The 17,565-nt window shown below is 43.6% G+C and overlaps 1 protein-coding gene across 1 annotated transcript in view; it reads right to left on the bottom strand.

Annotated features, from left to right (window-relative positions):
• Positions 1-17,565, bottom strand: part of LOC143282312 (uncharacterized) — a 43,262-nt gene that overhangs the window by 15,632 nt on the left and 10,065 nt on the right. The window contains exons 4-10 of the mRNA XM_076587913.1: positions 17,052-17,120; positions 16,327-16,407; positions 15,118-15,204; positions 14,096-14,159; positions 11,376-11,972; positions 9,276-9,541; positions 7,740-8,246 (exon numbers count right to left, since the gene is read on the bottom strand). Coding sequence (XP_076444028.1) covers positions 7,740-8,246; positions 9,276-9,541; positions 11,376-11,972; positions 14,096-14,159; positions 15,118-15,204; positions 16,327-16,407; positions 17,052-17,120 — 1,671 coding nt within the window. The remainder of the gene's footprint in view (positions 1-7,739; positions 8,247-9,275; positions 9,542-11,375; positions 11,973-14,095; positions 14,160-15,117; positions 15,205-16,326; positions 16,408-17,051; positions 17,121-17,565) is intronic.

The following is a 17,565-nucleotide window of genomic DNA, read 5'->3' as shown; positions in this document are numbered from 1 at the left end:
TGGGATCACACAGACCACAGGTATCCACTCTACTACAGATCGGTTTGTGAAAGTGTTGTTCAGACACCCTGACCAGGCTGGGATCACACAGACCACAGGTATCCACTCTACTACAGATCAGTTTGTGAAAGTGTTGTTCAAACACCCTGACCAGGCTGGCATCACACAGACCACAGGTATCCACTCTACTACAGATCAGTTTGTGAAAGTGTTGTTCAGACACCCTGACCAGGCTGGGATCACACAGACCACAGGTATCCACTCTACTACAGATCAGTTTGTGAAAGTGTTGTTCAAACACCCTGACCAGGCTGGCATCACACAGACCACAGGTATCCACTCTACTACAGATCAGTTTGTGAAAGTGTTGTTCAGACACCCTGACCAGGCTGGGATCACACAGACCACAGGTATCCACTCTACTACAGATCAGTTTGTGAAAGTGTTGTTCAGACACCCTGACCAGGCTGGCATCACACAGACCACAGGTATCCACTCTACTACAGATCAGTTTGTGAAAGTGTTGTTCAAACACCCTGACCAGGCTGGGATCACACAGACCACAGGTATCCACTCTACTACAGATCAGTTTGTGAAAGTGTTGTTCAAACACCCTGACCAGGCTGGCATCACACAGACCACAGGTATCCACTCTATGGTGGTGGTGGTGGTGTGTCCATCGAGATCGATGATGACCATCGTTGTCATCCAGATGGGGGATGGGGGATGGGGGGAGGGTGGTGGTGGGGTGGGGGGAAGGATGCTCATGAATCTATCTGTGAGTGCGCAGATGGCTGAATAGTCCAATCTGCGCACGAAATGTTCGCTGACAGTTGGGGCAGACAAAGACAGGCATGTCATTGTCAGGGAGCTTGTTTGCCCGTGACTTTCTGGCCTGCCTCTTCTCAACAGCTGCAGCAGTCCTGTTGGCCTCGCACAACCTGGCGCCTTTGTGCACAGCAGCGCGCCATTTGTCACGGTCCACTGCAGATTCCTCCCAGGAGTCAGGGTTGATATCAAACGCTTTCAGAGAGACTTTCAGAGTATCTCTGAAGCGCTTCTTCTGACCTCCATGTGATCTCTTCCCTTGTTGCAGCTCGCCATAGAAGAGCCTTTTGGGCAGCCGATGGTCTGGCATGCGCGCCACGTGTCCAGCCCAGCGAAGCTGGGACTGCATCAGGATGGTGAAGATGCTGGGAAGGGTGGCTTTTGCGAGCACCTCTGTGTCTGGGGTCTTGTCTTGCCACTTGATGTTCAGTAGCTTCCTTAGGCATGTTGTGTGGAAGTGGTTCAGCTTCTTGGCATGTCGTTGGTACACTGTCCAAGTTTCGCAGGCGTACAGTAGTGTGGGGAGAACTACTGCTCTGTAGACCTTTAGCTTGGTCTCAAGACTAATGCCTCTTCTGTTCCAGACATTTGCATTGAGTCTACCAAAAGTTGCGCTTGCTCTTGCAATCCTGACGTTCACTTCATCGTCGATGGTCGCATTTCGTGACAGTGTGCTGCCAAGGTATGTGAACCGCTCCACCGCACTGAGTCTCTGACCGTTGACTGTGATGTTGGGCTCAACGTAGGGTTTCCCTGGGGCTGGCTGATGGAGAACTTCAGTTTTCCTCGTGCTGATGGTAAGGCCGAAGTTCCTGCTGGCAGTGGCAAACTTGTCGACGCTGAGTTGCATGTCAGCTTCAGATCCAGCGTTGAGGGCACAATCATCAGCAAACAAAAAGTCTCTGATGATGTCTGTCATGACCTTCGTTTTTGCTTGAAGCCTTCTGAGGTTAAACAGCTTGCCATCTGTTCGGTACTTTAGGCCGATTCCAACATCGCCATCTCTGAAGGCATCAGTAAGCATTGCAGAGAACATGAGGCTGAACAGCGTTGGAGCCAGGACGCAGCCTTGCTTGACACCATTTGTGACAGCAAAAGGAGCAGATGTTTCACCACTGTCCTGGACTCGAGCCTGCATGCCTTCATGGAATTGGCTGACCAAGGAAATAAATTTCCGAGGGCATCCGTACTTGGCCATGATCTTCCACAGTCCCTCTCTACTCACGGTGTCGAAGGCCTTAGTGAGGTCGACATAGGTGGAGAACAGATCAGCATTTTGCTCCTGACATTTCTCTTGCAGCTGCCTTGCAGCAAACACCATGTCAGTGGTTCCGCGCTCTTTCCGGAATCCACATTGGCTCTCAGGCAAATGACCTTGGTCAAGGTGTGCTGTGAGGCGGTTAAGTAGGATCCTGGCAAGTATCTTGCCTGCGATGGAGAGCAAGGAAATGCCCCGATGGTTATCACAGGCTTGCCGGTTCCCCTTTCGCTTGTACAAGTGAATGATAGATGCATCTTTGAAATCCTGGGGGATCGTCTCTTCTTTCCACATGAGTGAGTACAGCTGATGAAGCTTCTCAGTCAGCACAGTGCCTCCATCCTTGTAGACCTCTGCTGGTATGGAGTCTGAGCCAGGTGCTTTGCCACTGGATAGCAGACGGATTGCTTTCTGGGTCTCAAGAAGTGTTGGCGGATCGTCCAGTGCTTCGTTGGTGGGGACTTGTGGGAGACGGTCTATGGCTTCATCATTTATGGAGGAAGGGCGATTTAAGACACTGTTGAAGTGCTCAGCCCACCGTTCGAGAATGTTCTCCTTCTCGGTGATCAAGGTATTCCCATCTGCACTGAGGAGGGGGGATGATCCTGAGGATGTGGGGCCGTAGACTTCTTTTAAGGCATCATAGAACCTCTTCATATCGTGCCTGTCAGCATATCCCTGGATCTCATCAGCTTTGTCACTCAGCCACTTATCCTGCATCTGGCGTAACTTTTGCTGTACAGTCCTGCGGATGGCATTGTATGCATCCTTTTTTGATGTGGACTTTGGGTTGCTCAGGTGGGCTTGATGCAGACGGCGTTTCTCATCCAGAAGCTGCTTGATTTCATCACAGTTTTCATCAAACCAGTCTTTGTGCTTTCTGGTCATGGGTCCCAGGGTCTCTGAAGCTGTACTATAGATCAGCTCACGCAGGGTCCTCCAGTCAGACTCCACATTCTGGTTGTCCAGAGAGGCGGATTCCAGACGATCTTCCAGCAGCTCCACAAAGGACTGTTTGATGGTGTTGCTTTTCAGCTTAGCGATGTTGAGCCGTTTTGGAGCCTTCTGGCCTTGGGGGCGTCTCTTGGGTTGGATTCGAATATTCAGCTTCGAGACTACAAGGCGATGGTCTGTCCAGCACTCGGCGCCGCACATGGTCTTTGTTACACGTACGTCTTGCCTATCCCTTTTCCTGACGATGACATAATCGATGAGATGCCAATGCTTTGAGCGAGGGTGCATCCATGACGTCCTGTTACGGGTAGGGAGGCAGAAAACTGTGTTGGTTATCAGCAGTTCGTGCTCTGCACAGGTCTGAAGCAAAAGCAATCCATTTGGGTTGCAGTGGCCCACACCGTGCTTTCCAATCACTCCATCCCAGGAGATGTAGTCAGAGCCAACTCTAGCATTGAAGTCCCCAAGAATGATGAGCTTGTCTGCTTTAGGGATGGCAGCAATGACAGAGTGAAGGTCCTCGTAGAACTTCGCCTTCACTTCATCCGGGTTGGTCATGGTTGGGGCGTAGGCACTGACAATGGTGAGGTGCTTCTGGCCAGATGCCAGTGGGAGTTTCATGGTCATAAGCCTATCGTTGACTCCCTTTGGGATTCCAGCTAGCTTGCTGACAAGTGCTGTTTTTACTGCAAAACCAACGCCAGCCTCACGTCGCTCTTTGCTTCCTCGTCCACTCCAGAAGAAGGTGTAACCAGATCCCCGTTCACAGAGCTCGCCTTCGCCTGCAAGCCGAGTCTCACTCAAGGCTGCGATGTCGATGTTGTATCTGGCGAGTTCGGATGCAACTAGTGCTGTTCTCCTTTGGGGTCTGTCTGCGTTATCTCTGTCCAGGAGAGTCCTTATGTTCCAAGCACCAATGGTGAGAGGAACGATCCTTGTTTTTTTCTTTTCTTTCTTGTTGTTTCGACCGCTGATGTAGGGTCCCCGCCAGCCGCGGTATGCTGGCCAGGGTGATATGGAGCAGGCAATTTTTAGGGCACCTTTTCTAGCCCCTTCCTCATGCCAGGGAGGTGAGCAGTGCATTCCTAAAGAGGGCTGCTCAGACGCTCAGACGGCTGCCGAGCTCCATCGCTGCTCCTGTCGACGAAGAACGACCCTATGGCCTGAGCCGCCTGCGTGCAGGTCTGCGGCTGCGACTGCCAGTGTACCCACACCTGTCGTTTCGTCGCTCGCCTGTCGCCACAGGACTTGGGGGTGATGAAATGATGAAGGATGAAAGGTCATTTTGGATGACTGATGACTTGCGCGATGAGTTTGTTTAAAGTGAAGAGGAGTTGCGCAACGTCGACCTCACTCTCTCGTCCGGGTCCACCAATTTCCAGTGGCAAGACTAAGTCGAGACGACTGGAGGATGAGCACGGATGCAGTGGATGACCAAGATATCCTTTCGGTGTCTCATCTTGCTCTCTGCACTCCACAGTGCGTTGCTGTAACCGCCTTCCTCTCCGTTGAACCGGTAGGTTTCTTCCGCAGATTCTGCCGGATCCAGACTTCGCATACATGGGTAGACACACCCCGGGGGCCAACTGCGTGTGGCATGTACACAGCACAGTGGAGCTAGATGGCCGTCGGTGGCTCTCCTGAGCCGACGCCCTTTTATGGATCTCCATAAGGGTGTCTAGCCACCCGCCTCACCAGTCCCAGAAGGGAGCGGTGGAAGTGCCGGTTTAGTCGTCGGCAACCCGACCCTGAACAGGTTGTACTGGATTACAGGTTACCAGTAGCAGATCTAATGACCTGACCTGACACACTTTCACAAACCGATCTACTACAGATCGGTTTGTGAAAGTGTTGTTCAGACACCCTGACCAGGCTGGGATCACACAGACCACAGGTATCCACTCTACTACAGATCAGTTTGTGAAAGTGTTGTTCAAACACCCTGACCAGGCTGGCATCACACAGACCACAGGTATCCACTCTACTACAGATCAGTTTGTGAAAGTGTTGTTCAGACACCCTGACCAGGCTGGGATCACACAGACCACAGGTATCCACTCTACTACAGATCAGTTTGTGAAAGTGTTGTTCAAACACCCTGACCAGGCTGGCATCACACAGACCACAGGTATCCACTCTACTACAGATCAGTTTGTGAAAGTGTTGTTCAAACACCCTGACCAGGCTGGCATCACACAGACCACAGGTATCCACTCTACTACAGATCAGTTTGTGAAAGTGTTGTTCAGACACCCTGACCAGGCTGGCATCACACAGACCACAGGTATCCACTCTACTACAGATCAGTTTGTGAAAGTGTTGTTCAAACACCCTGACCAGGCTGGGATCACACAGACCACAGGTATCCACTCTACTACAGATCAGTTTGTGAAAGTGTTGTTCAAACACCCTGACCAGGCTGGGATCACACAGACCACAGGTATCCACTCTACTACAGATCGGTTTGTGAAAGTGTTGTTCAGACACCCTGACCAGGCTGGCATCACACAGACCACAGGTATCCACTCTACTACAGATCAGTTTGTGAAAGTGTTGTTCAAACACCCTGACCAGGCTGGGATCACACAGACCACAGGTATCCACTCTACTACAGATCGGTTTGTGAAAGTGTTGTTCAGACACCCTGACCAGGCTGGCATCACACAGACCACAGGTATCCACTCTACTACAGATCAGTTTGTGAAAGTGTTGTTCAAACACCCTGACCAGGCTGGCATCACACAGACCACAGGTATCCACTCTACTACAGATCAGTTTGTGAAAGTGTTGTTCAGACACCCTGACCAGGCTGGGATCACACAGACCACAGGTATCCACTCTACTACAGATCAGTTTGTGAAAGTGTTGTTCAAACACCCTGACCAGGCTGGCATCACACAGACCACAGGTATCCACTCTACTACAGATCAGTTTGTGAAAGTGTTGTTCAAACACCCTGACCAGGCTGGGATCACACAGACCACAGGTATCCACTCTACTACAGATCAGTTTGTGAAAGTGTTGTTCAGACACCCTGACCAGGCTGGCATCACACAGACCACAGGTATCCACTCTACTACAGATCAGTTTGTGAAAGTGTTGTTCAAACACCCTGACCAGGCTGGCATCACACAGACCACAGGTATCCACTCTACTACAGATCAGTTTGTGAAAGTGTTGTTCAAACACCCTGACCAGGCTGGGATCACACAGACCACAGGTATCCACTCTACTACAGATCGGTTTGTGAAAGTGTTGTTCAGACACCCTGACCAGGCTGGCATCACACAGACCACAGGTATCCACTCTACTACAGATCAGTTTGTGAAAGTGTTGTTCAGACACCCTGACCAGGCTGGCATCACACAGACCACAGGTATCCACTCTACTACAGATCAGTTTGTGAAAGTGTTGTTCAGACACCCTGACCAGGCTGGCATCACACAGACCACAGGTATCCACTCTACTACAGATCAGTTTGTGAAAGTGTTGTTCAGACACCCTGACCAGGCTGGCATCACACAGACCACAGGTATCCACTCTACTACAGATCAGTTTGTGAAAGTGTTGTTCAAACACCCTGACCAACACTGCTAGGCAGGCAGAGACAGACAGTTGCCAGCTGAATGAACAAACAAGAATGCAAAACAGTATTTCTGTTAAAAGGTCAGATATTTGTGTATATCTAGTTATGTATCAATAGTTTATATATATATATATACATTCATACATACATGCATGCATGTGTACATTAATACATATATATATGTTTCAGTGTCAAAGAGGCATCAAAAGTTGTGCAAAGCTACACGACACCTGCTTAAGAAAATGTACCTCATCCATATGTCCTACTGATAATACTTGTTATTGGGCTTTTTTGGTTTTTGTTTTAGGTTTGACGGGTGCAACAGCCGAGTGGTTAAAGCACTGGACTTTCAATCTGAGGGTTCCGGGTTTGAATCACTGTGGGTAAAGGGTGGAGATTTTTATGATCTCCCAGGTCAACATATGTGCAGACCTGCTAATGCCTGAAGACTCTTCGTGTGTATATGCAAGCAGAAGATCAAATGCGCACGTTAAAGATCCTGTAATCCATGTCAGTGTTCGGTGGATTATGGAAACAAGAACACACCCAGCTTACACACCCCTGAAAGCAGAGTATAGCTGCCTACATGGCGGGGTAAAAGCGGTCATACACGTAAAAGTCCACTCGTATACATACGAGTGAACGTGGGAGTTGCAGCTCACGAACACAGAAGTAGTAGTAGTTTAGGTTTGTTTTTTGTTTGGGGTTATCTATTTTTTTTCATTTCACTTGTGTATCAGATTGTTATATTTTTTTTACATGATTGTCTTCTGATCATTGATATTACACAGTAATCAAGGAAGGGTGTACAGGTTATTCATATATGAATTCATTTCACTTGTGCCTTATATAGTTACACTTTCCTCACCTAAAATTTCTTCTTTTACCTGATGACTGGTGTGGGCAAGATGATAAGAGGACGGTGTAGTTTATTTGATGCTTGTTTCTGTGTCACTTACTCATCTGCTGATGAGCATTTTAGTGAGCTGTAAGAAAAGTTTGTTTTAACTGTTTAAAGCAGACAATAAATTGATTCGAAATGAACAGAATTGAACTGAATTTTCTGGCCGTTTGGAAGCAGACAGTTGCAGAAAGGCAGAGCCAGCCACTCACCCTGTCTGCCGTTGGTAATCGTAGTGCTGCTGTGGCGTCTCTTCTGGGTAAGGGGACCTTGGGTGGCGAGGTCGCACGTCACGAAACGACGATCTGGACCTGTCACCTTCACCTTGGTACCTCGTCACCTGACCTTCCTCTGAACCATACGACTTTGACCTGTCTTGCTCCTCCCGCACTCTGTACTCTTCATACTGGTGCAATGCTGACCTTGGCCTTTCGTCCTGCTGCTGTCCGTATGACCTGGGCCTCTGACCCTGGTCGTGGTGGCTGTTGGAGAGTGGCGAAGAATAACTAGGTGCGTAGTTGTACGACTGAGTGCTGGCATATGACGACACAGGTGGGGGGTGAAGGTGCTGATGGTGGTGGTGGTGGTGATGGTACGACTGGGGGGGTGACGTGACACTGCTGTAGCTGGTGTTGCCTGGGCGACGATCCTCGTACAAGGGCGCCCCCTGGGAGGTGTGCGGTGGACCCGCATAGTGCGACTGCTGTGAGGAATCCTCTCTGAAAGTCACATCACACACTGGGGTGACCGGTGTTAACAGGGCAAGCCACAGTGCACAGGTGTGTTGCCAATGAAATTTGATATATCTGCCATATATATCTGTGTGTGTGTGTGTGTGTGTGTGTGTGTGTGTGTGTGTGCATGTGCGAGTGTGTGTGACTGCATGCATTTTATAGGTGCATGCTAAAATCAAAAAGAACAATGTTTCACTATTATGATAACCATTGATACATAGAACAGTATTTCACTATCATGATAACCATTGATAAATAGAACAGTATTTCATTATCATGATAACCATTGATAAATAGAACAGTATTTCATTATCATGATAACCATTGATAAACAGAACAGTATTTCACTATCATGATAACCATTGATAAATAGAACAGTATTTCACTATCATGATAACCATTGATAAACACAACAATGTTTCACTATCATGATAACCACTGATAAATAGAACAGTATTTCACTATCATGATAACCATTGATAAATAGAACAGTATTTCACTACCATGATAACCATTGATAAATAGAACAGTATTTCACTATCATGATAACCATTGATAAATAGAACAGTATTTCACTATCATGGTAACCATTCACAAACACAACAACGTTTCACTATCATGGTAACCATTCACAAACACAACAATGTTTCACTATCATGGTAACCATTCACAAACACAACAATGTTTCACTATCATGGTAACCATTCACAAACACAACAACGTTTCACTATCATGGTAACCACTGATAAATAGAACAGTATTTCACTATCATGATAACCATTGATAAATAGAACAGTATTTCACTATCATGATAACCATTCACAAACACAACAACGTTTCACTATCATGGTAACCATTCACAAACAACAATGTTTCACTAGCAAGATGAACAAGCTTTCACCATACCAGTAACCATTTACCAACAGAACAAATGTTTCACAATTATGGTAACCATTCACGAAGAGAACAAAGTTTTACTGTCAGTAAAAAAAAAAAAGCAAAATACAACTCTACCTGTATTGGTATCCAGACTTCACCCATCCTTCACCTCTCTGACCTGACCTTGACCCCTCTCTCCATGAATCGACCACCGGGTGTGGGTGTAAACGCTCATACTCAGCCTCTGCTCGAACCCCACCGTTATAACCGAAGTCATCTTGCTCTCGCCAGTATCGGCTGCTGTACCTTGGTGGGTCAGCCTGCGTTGTCACCTCGGTTCGATCCTGAGGCCGATCTCTTCTCCGCTGAGAGTGAGTATTGATGTCACTGTCGTAAGCGCTCTGTGTGGGCAAGCATGGCAGTATTATTCTTTCTGAATGACAGCTTTCCCATTGTGCATTCCGCAGCTGGTGATTCTATTGTAGTTTGCTTTATTTATTTATTCATTTTTTTAACACAGCACATGCAACCGTTACCCCTTGCTTGCTTTGGCAATGTGCTGGTAAAAGATGTACGAGACATGCACATTACTGATTACAGAAACTAAAAGAAAAAAAAGAAGCCATGCATGGTAACTTTCCTGAGCACGATTAGCATTTACTACTTTTCTATGGAAATGAAAAGCTGGTACAAAACAGATCTGTGTGTCAAACAATTGTCTACAATTATGTGCTTATACATGCATGACACACTGACATGCAAGTGTTTGCACGTGCTCTATCGAACACATACAATAACAAAAACATGCATGAACATGCACACACACACACATGTAAACACATGTGCATGCATATCCTCAATAGCACTGAAACAAATGTACATGGTCATAGTGACTCTAATGAGTTTAATATCTGATAATGTGCTTATGATTATTTCATTATATACCAATGATCAGTTAGTAAGGATTTTTTCCTCAAGATCTGCTCATCATCCACAGATACTGGATCATGAAATACACATAGAACACAAACTTTAACCTATTTTTTTTTTATTCTTTATTCAAAAATGGGGGTGAGGAGGGGGGGGGGGGGGAGCAAAACAGACCAACATTCTAAACAAAGCTATGAAAACCTATAGAGGGAATTCAGGTTAAACTTCTACTTACTTTACCATATCATGCAAGACTAAATAAAATGTTTGTTTTAAGTTGCACTTTGGAGTATCCACTTTCTAAGAATTTGATGGTTAGTTTGGGAAAAATCAATATTTCACACGCACACATACAAAACTAGCAGGAAAAATAAAGCAAAGGTGAAAAAAAAAAAAAAAAAGATGGAAAGAAAAGAAAAGGAAGCAGAAAATGAAACCAATGGGGAAAATAGTGATGAATGCAGGATCAGTGAGTATTTCCTCTTCACTTCAACAACATATATAGTCTTCTAAACATAAAAAACCCATCAAAATCGAGCCAAAACTTGCTGAGATTTTGCTTCAAACATGCATCAAGGCAGTCGCTATTTGCAACGAAGTGTATGCAAACGAGTGGCTGGACTGCTGATAATGCAAATACCCCTAAAGCGCGGATATATCCATGGTTGAAAGTGAAAGCCTTAAGGAGCCTGGTGTCCTGGGAAGGCTGAATCAGAACAGGCACCAGTCAACATCACTGAAATGACTCCGCAGCACTGCAGGGTCTCCTCTGTTGTGTGGTCTCTTGTTGACCTAACAATGACAGCTGTCTGTGGGCTGCAGTGCAGGTGCTGTGAACCCAGGTGTGCCTGTGCGGGGCGTATTCAGAGTAACAGAGTGAGCACAATGCCACTGAAACAGCAAGAATGAGGGGATTCAAAAACACAAACCCCCTAACTGATGCCACTGTGCTATAAACACCTTATTTCGTTAAATATACTTACCACATCAACGCGATGCAACCTTGGCCTACCGGTTTGCTCTTTTGACCAAGGATAGGTGCTATACAAGTATCCATATGACATCATATCATGTCTAATATCATCCAATGCTAATACGTTAAGCATGACACTGGATCAAACAAAACATGTCAGAGAAAACAAAACAAACAAAAAACCAGAAAATGCTGCAAGTCAACCATACGCTTGTTGCAAAAAAACACAAAAAAAACAAACAAAAAAACAAAAAAAAAACCCAACCCATGAAGAGGATTTCTCACTGACCCTGCGCACAGAAGGAGAAGAAGAGAGGAGTGGGACAGCATACTTGCGAGCGAGGGTGAGCATGGTGGACAGTGTCACGATGAGGGGTGCGGTCAGAGCGAGAGGAAGAAGCGGAGGCAACAGGGCGCTGCGGGGAGCACTCCAAGTCTGAGGGACCACGGTCTACACGCTTTGGGGGGGACCTGCAGGTCTGCACTGGTGCCGGCTTCTCACTGGGCGATCTGCCATACTGGGGGGCTGTCCAACTACCCTTGGGTGACCTCACATCCGACAGCCTCACATAATTGTCTGAAGGTGACCTCGAAATCTGGGTCACATGGTTCACATGAGATGACCTTGAATCACTGTCATGCTGTTTTTCTGAATTAAGAGCACCAAATCGTCCCTGAGGCGATCTCACCAGGTGGGAAGACTGTGAAGGCTGATATGACAGTTCAGACGGAATGTTTGAGTTCGGGGCTTTGATGCTGTGCCCGGCTTTCATGCGATTATCGGCATCAGAGTCATAAGGAGGAGGGCTGGAAAGATGTGAGTGTGGGCGGACAGAGACACTGGGGGCTGAGTCATTGTCAGTGGGGGAAGTGTGAGACTGAGGCTGATGGTATGAGAGAGGTCGTCGTGACACTCTGGAATGACCAACCTGAGGAGGAAGTCAATGGTTTAGCAACTGTCATGACGACTCAATAGACACTTCTGACCCAATCCAACAAAACATAATCACCACCTTACTGCAGTCAGTAACAAGGGAGGGGGGGAGAGGGGGGACAGACAAGGCAGCTTGTCAGGAGTTCAACAGGAGCATTATAATTACAAAGTGGGTTACAGCAAAAAAACAAAAAAAAACAAAAACAAAAAAAACAAAAAAACATTACAATGTTTATTACTGTCATTTTAAAAAGTTATTTGTTAATTACAAAAAAAAATATTAGTGACCCAAAAAGAAAAAAAACAACCATATAAGCCAAACCCCCACTTTTTCACTAACAGACTGAGCAGAGCATGCATTGCATATCCAATACATGTTTCACTAGCAGAAACATTCTTGGAAGCATTCCTCATACACTTAAAATACTAATGGTGGAAATGGTAAATCTTCTGGACAACAAAAGTTATCTTTCCTCATTATCATACACATTATCAGAGTAAGCTAAAACCACCATCACATTGTTCTATCTTATCCACCATCACATTGTTCTATCTTAACCACCATCACATTGTTCTATCTTAACCACCATCACATTGTTCTATCTTATCTAAAAATGTTTTCAGCCTGTTCTGAATGGTGGTCAGAATAAAAACCTTGCATTTACTTACAAATTTTCAACAGAATGTTAATAAGCATCTCTAAAATCTTAAAATTGCCGCATTAGTATTCTACTTTTAAATAAAGACTTCTTTTTTTTAACACAGACAGGGAAAATGATTCTTGACTTACAAATAAATACAGTAACTGGAGACAGATGTTCTTTCTTCTGACAACAAATTTTCTATGAAACCGTTTCAACATTCTTTATTCCATTCTTTTCCAACCCAAATTGTATGACAATTATACTGCAAATACTGAATTTTGTAGGGAATGCAAGAGACATTTCTACTGGCATGAGCACCTTCACACAGGCTAAAAGAAAAACTGAGGCAGGCTGCATTTGATAGAATGATACATGAGATGACAGTTTTTTCATGTCACTAACTACAAAACTCCTCTAGCAATACACATGAGATCTGAACACATGTACCTCAGTATAATGCTCTGCGCCATCTAATCTAAAAGGCAACACCATCTGTGATCAAGAAACTTCCATTCATCTAAAAAAAAACAAACATCAGTCTTGATTCTTTATATTCGTTCATTTCTGTGTTTTGAGCTAAAATGTGCTTGCACCTGCATGCATACACAAATACACATCCTTTTACAACCACACACGTGCTTGCACAAACATGCTCATGCACACACACACGCACGCACGCACACACACAAAGGCATAAAGTGAACGTTTAGGATAAATCAGGACAATCAACTTGGCAAAGAAAACACTGGTGGTTGTGAGACAAAGAGACAGGCACAAATTCTTTCTCTGTTCCCTACTCATTGTCAGTCAATAAAATGCAAATGATTTGTTTTTTTCTCACTGATAATTTCCTCCATAACTTTTAACATGGGTTAGCAAATGCTTTACAGACTAACCACACCCCATAGGACAATGTCCTCATTGCATGTACTTGAGTCTGAGAGACAGAAAAGTGACAGAGAGCGAGTGACAGAGAGAGTGAGTGTATAGATATGTGTGTAAGTGCAAAGAGTGAGCGAGGGAGAGTAAAAGAGAGAAAGAGAGTGTGTGTGCAGGCACATGTGTGTCGGTGCTTGTACATGAACCTGTGTACATGTGCATGTATGCCTGAGAGTGTGTCATAATGTGAATGTCACCAAAGTGTGCTATCAGAAATGAGATTCCATCCACAGTTCCATCCACACATCTAGTAGGAGCTACCTGAATATTATACCATGGCCTCCAACAAAACATCTTCTCAGTGTCACCCTGGGTCATCTCCAGTCATTATACTGAGGTCATGTGTTCATTAATATTTTTTTTTTAAAAAGAATAAAAACAAGGAATAAGAAAAGTAAATAAGAAATACAAAAAAGGTACACTGGCAAATGCAATACATGGGTGGGAATCAAGGTGACCAAGAGCAAAGAGAGCTAAGAGTGAGGAGGAAATCATTTGCTATTTGCTTCAATCCAAGGAATGTCAAGTTAGTTACCTCGCTCTGACTGTAGTCCACAGTGTTTCTGTTGCCCGACCCTTTCGTAGGCAGTGGCTGAGAACTGAAATAATGCACACTGTAGTGAATAATCTTCATACTTTCAACTACAAATTGTTTGACCATACACACATCCACAAATAATGATAAACATATACATACACAAATGCACATACACTGAACTCAACTAGTCAGAAGAAAAGAGAAGAAAAAAACAAGAGAAGATATTTGGTAGCTGCAACATGGATTGAAGATTCTGATTAGTTATGATCAGCCCACTGACACTTATTCAGTCCGCTGGTACTGACTTTTTATCCCAGGATCAGGCAACAACAAAAAAAAGAAGAAAATTCATCATTTTTTAAGACCCTTTTTTAAATTATCTTTTTAAATATTTTTTTTTCATACTACAAGATAGGTAAAAAAATGAAAAATAAAAAAAAGTCAGTGCACTGGCATTACTGAGATCACTTCATCACTGAACAGATTACTAAACTAACCAACAACCAATTTCAATAATTTTGGATTTGTATGTTTTTTTGTGGTTTTTTGTTGATGTTGTCATAATAGCATATTAACTTTCAGGAATAATTACTGGATAAGCATCAAACCATGTCAATATTCACAACCACAACATCAGAGATAAATAAATAAGAGAAAGAATGGGATGGAAAGATAAAAAAATAACCATGACTTCCATAGACTGAAGACATCAACAGAACCTCAAAACTGTGAAAACTTAACCAATGGGTACAACAGCATTATAGCATTCAACTTACTTAGGAATAAGTGATAGCATAGTCTGCATAGCATTAAGAAACTGATAAAAGCACAAAGCAATATTTTTCCATTGGTACAGTCCAATTTTCTGAACTGCCTGAAGTTCTCTGTTTCCTCTTCTGGTTGTTCATGCTTTTGGCAACAGTGCTTGCCACTGATCTTGTCCTGTCTATTGTTTCAAGTAAAAGCAACTGAAGCACAGATTCTGAAGGAGAAAAAAAAAAACAGAAAGAAGAACTTACTGAACAGACATTTCCTGTTCAGTCTCATCATCCACAGGGCCAGAGTTCGGTTTCTTCGTCAGCTGGTTTCGATTCTGATCCAGCTCCCTGCGAAAAAGAACACTGATATGCGACCAATATTACCAGAAAAGCGAGTGTCAGAGACTTGCCCACTAAGAGGTTAAATTAGCAGCCAAGATCAAACGAGAAGACTGACAGACAGACAGACAGACAGACAGAGACACAGAGAGAGAGAGAGAGAGAGAGAGAGAGGGAGGGAGAGAGAGAGAGAAACGGGGAGAGGGAGAGATAGAGAGAGAGAGAGAGAGAAAGAATGTGTGTGTGAAGGGTGAGAAAGACAGACAGACAGAAAAGTAAATTTGAGCATGTGTTAAATCAAACTTTTTGGGGTTTGATAATACATTTTACATTGAACCTGGACTGAGCTTTTATGTTTGTACTTAAGGAACCCCCCCCACCCCCCCTCAAGTATACATATAGATAGATACACAGTTTCTCTGACTTTTGTTTCAGGAAAAGTAGTGACACCAGTTGTTCCACGTCATCTTATGAATGAATCACTGACGCTATGGCACTGACAAATCATGCTCTTTATAGCCACGGAACTGCAAAGGGGCCATTCTGGGCTGAATAACTGATCAGTTCTTGTCCCCAGTTGAAGAGCACCCAAAATAACAACATATAAAAAGGAAATAAGAGGCAGAGAGTTCTGGGCATTGTGAACAGAAGGCCGCAAATGCAAGTGTGCCTATATTGCTATGTAGGGAATCTCAATGAATAGATGTCAATGAATAGAGATAGAAATATAACTGTACATGTTAATATGAAAGTCGTCTGAACCTATCCCATAAGCGCACACACGTGTATACTGAGGGATAAGTACACATCTATAAGTGAAAGCAGAAATGGGTATAAATGTAGCAAGATATCTCATAGATATATATGTATATGTGTGTGTATATATACATGTATATATATATACACACATATATATAGAATTTTTTGTGTGTGTGTGTGTGTGTGTGTGTGTGTGTGTATTTCGTGATTGTTGATTGTGATATAAAACACCAATTTACCCCTGTCTTGCTCAGTCTTGGAAAACCTAAATCAAGTAAAAAACATTAAAAACGATGTAAAAAACAACAACAACAATTCATGAATGTCTGTGTCAGTCATGACATTAACAAGTTCCAACAGATGATAACTTACCCCAGACTTTTCTGCTTTGCTGCTTTCACTTTCTGGCGCAGTTTTGGTGAGTATTTCAGTTTGAACAAACTCGCTTTGGTTCTGCACATGTAACATGTATTTAATTAAACCTTGATGTGCGCTGACTAAAGCACTGTGATGTCAGTTCTTCTGCATACTAGCAATTTGGCTTACAGATTATCTATACAGGAAAGATGAATGCAGCTGAAACAGAACTTTTCAACTCTGAATATGAAGTAACAAAGGCCTTTCCTTTCCAGCTCATCCAAAGAAATTAATTCACTAAAATACTGAAGACACACTATAAACTCATAGTTCCATAGACTTCAGCAGTGCAAGCAAGAGCTTATAATATATGTGTTAAATATAGTATCAATAAATAATCTATGCACTCACAACAGAGACAAACCATTTTTGCCCAACAATATTTCAATGCTGCATGTATACAAAAAAATCACCCAATATTTCATTGAAGTGACAATGAAAAATCATCCACAATGTATCACTATTGTTCCTACTGTGTTGTTATTACCACTATTACTGATGTTCTTTTCTTAACCATTAACATCATTAATATTTTGATTATAAGCATTATCATATTTATGCATTCTTATACCAACTATTCAAATAATCAATATCATTTTAATCATTAGCATTATCTTCATCTTTTTGTAGATTACTCAAATCATGCAAAGACACATTAGACAGAGTAAAGTCAGACTCACTCCACTTTGACGAAGGGTATTTCTTTCAGTTCTTCCACAGACAGACCATCTGTGTCTTTCAGATCATACCTGAAACAACAAACAAAAAAAGCACTCAACTTCTTGAGTGTCAAGAATGTACATACTGTCTACTATAATATGTTCAATAAAATGCATCACTATTTGCCAAGGACATTTTCAATGCTCAGGTATCAATGGTTTCTCCACTGCTGTAGGAATTTATTTACAGCTTAGTCTTTTGTGAAGCACAATGACTCTAAAACTAGGAGGCAAGACTGCACTGGCTCTTAGTGTTGCAGCCTTTAGGGACCATCCCAATACAACAATTACATGATGCAATAAATTAATTTTACCATCTGCTTAAAGTACAATGTATGAGCAATCATTGTGCACAATTTTAAGGAGACATCTTTGTATTTGAGGAGGTAGTGCACATGTTTTCGCACTTAGTGTGAAAACCCTGATTTTATTCTTGGCACACAGTAATCAGGAAACTGTTAAAATGTTTGGTAGG

This window comes from Babylonia areolata, chromosome 5, assembly GCF_041734735.1.
Source record: "Babylonia areolata isolate BAREFJ2019XMU chromosome 5, ASM4173473v1, whole genome shotgun sequence".
NCBI lineage: Eukaryota > Metazoa > Mollusca > Gastropoda > Neogastropoda > Buccinidae > Babylonia > Babylonia areolata.
The sequence above is the reverse complement of the archived record's forward strand: the minus strand, read 5'-3'. Positions and strand labels throughout refer to the sequence as shown.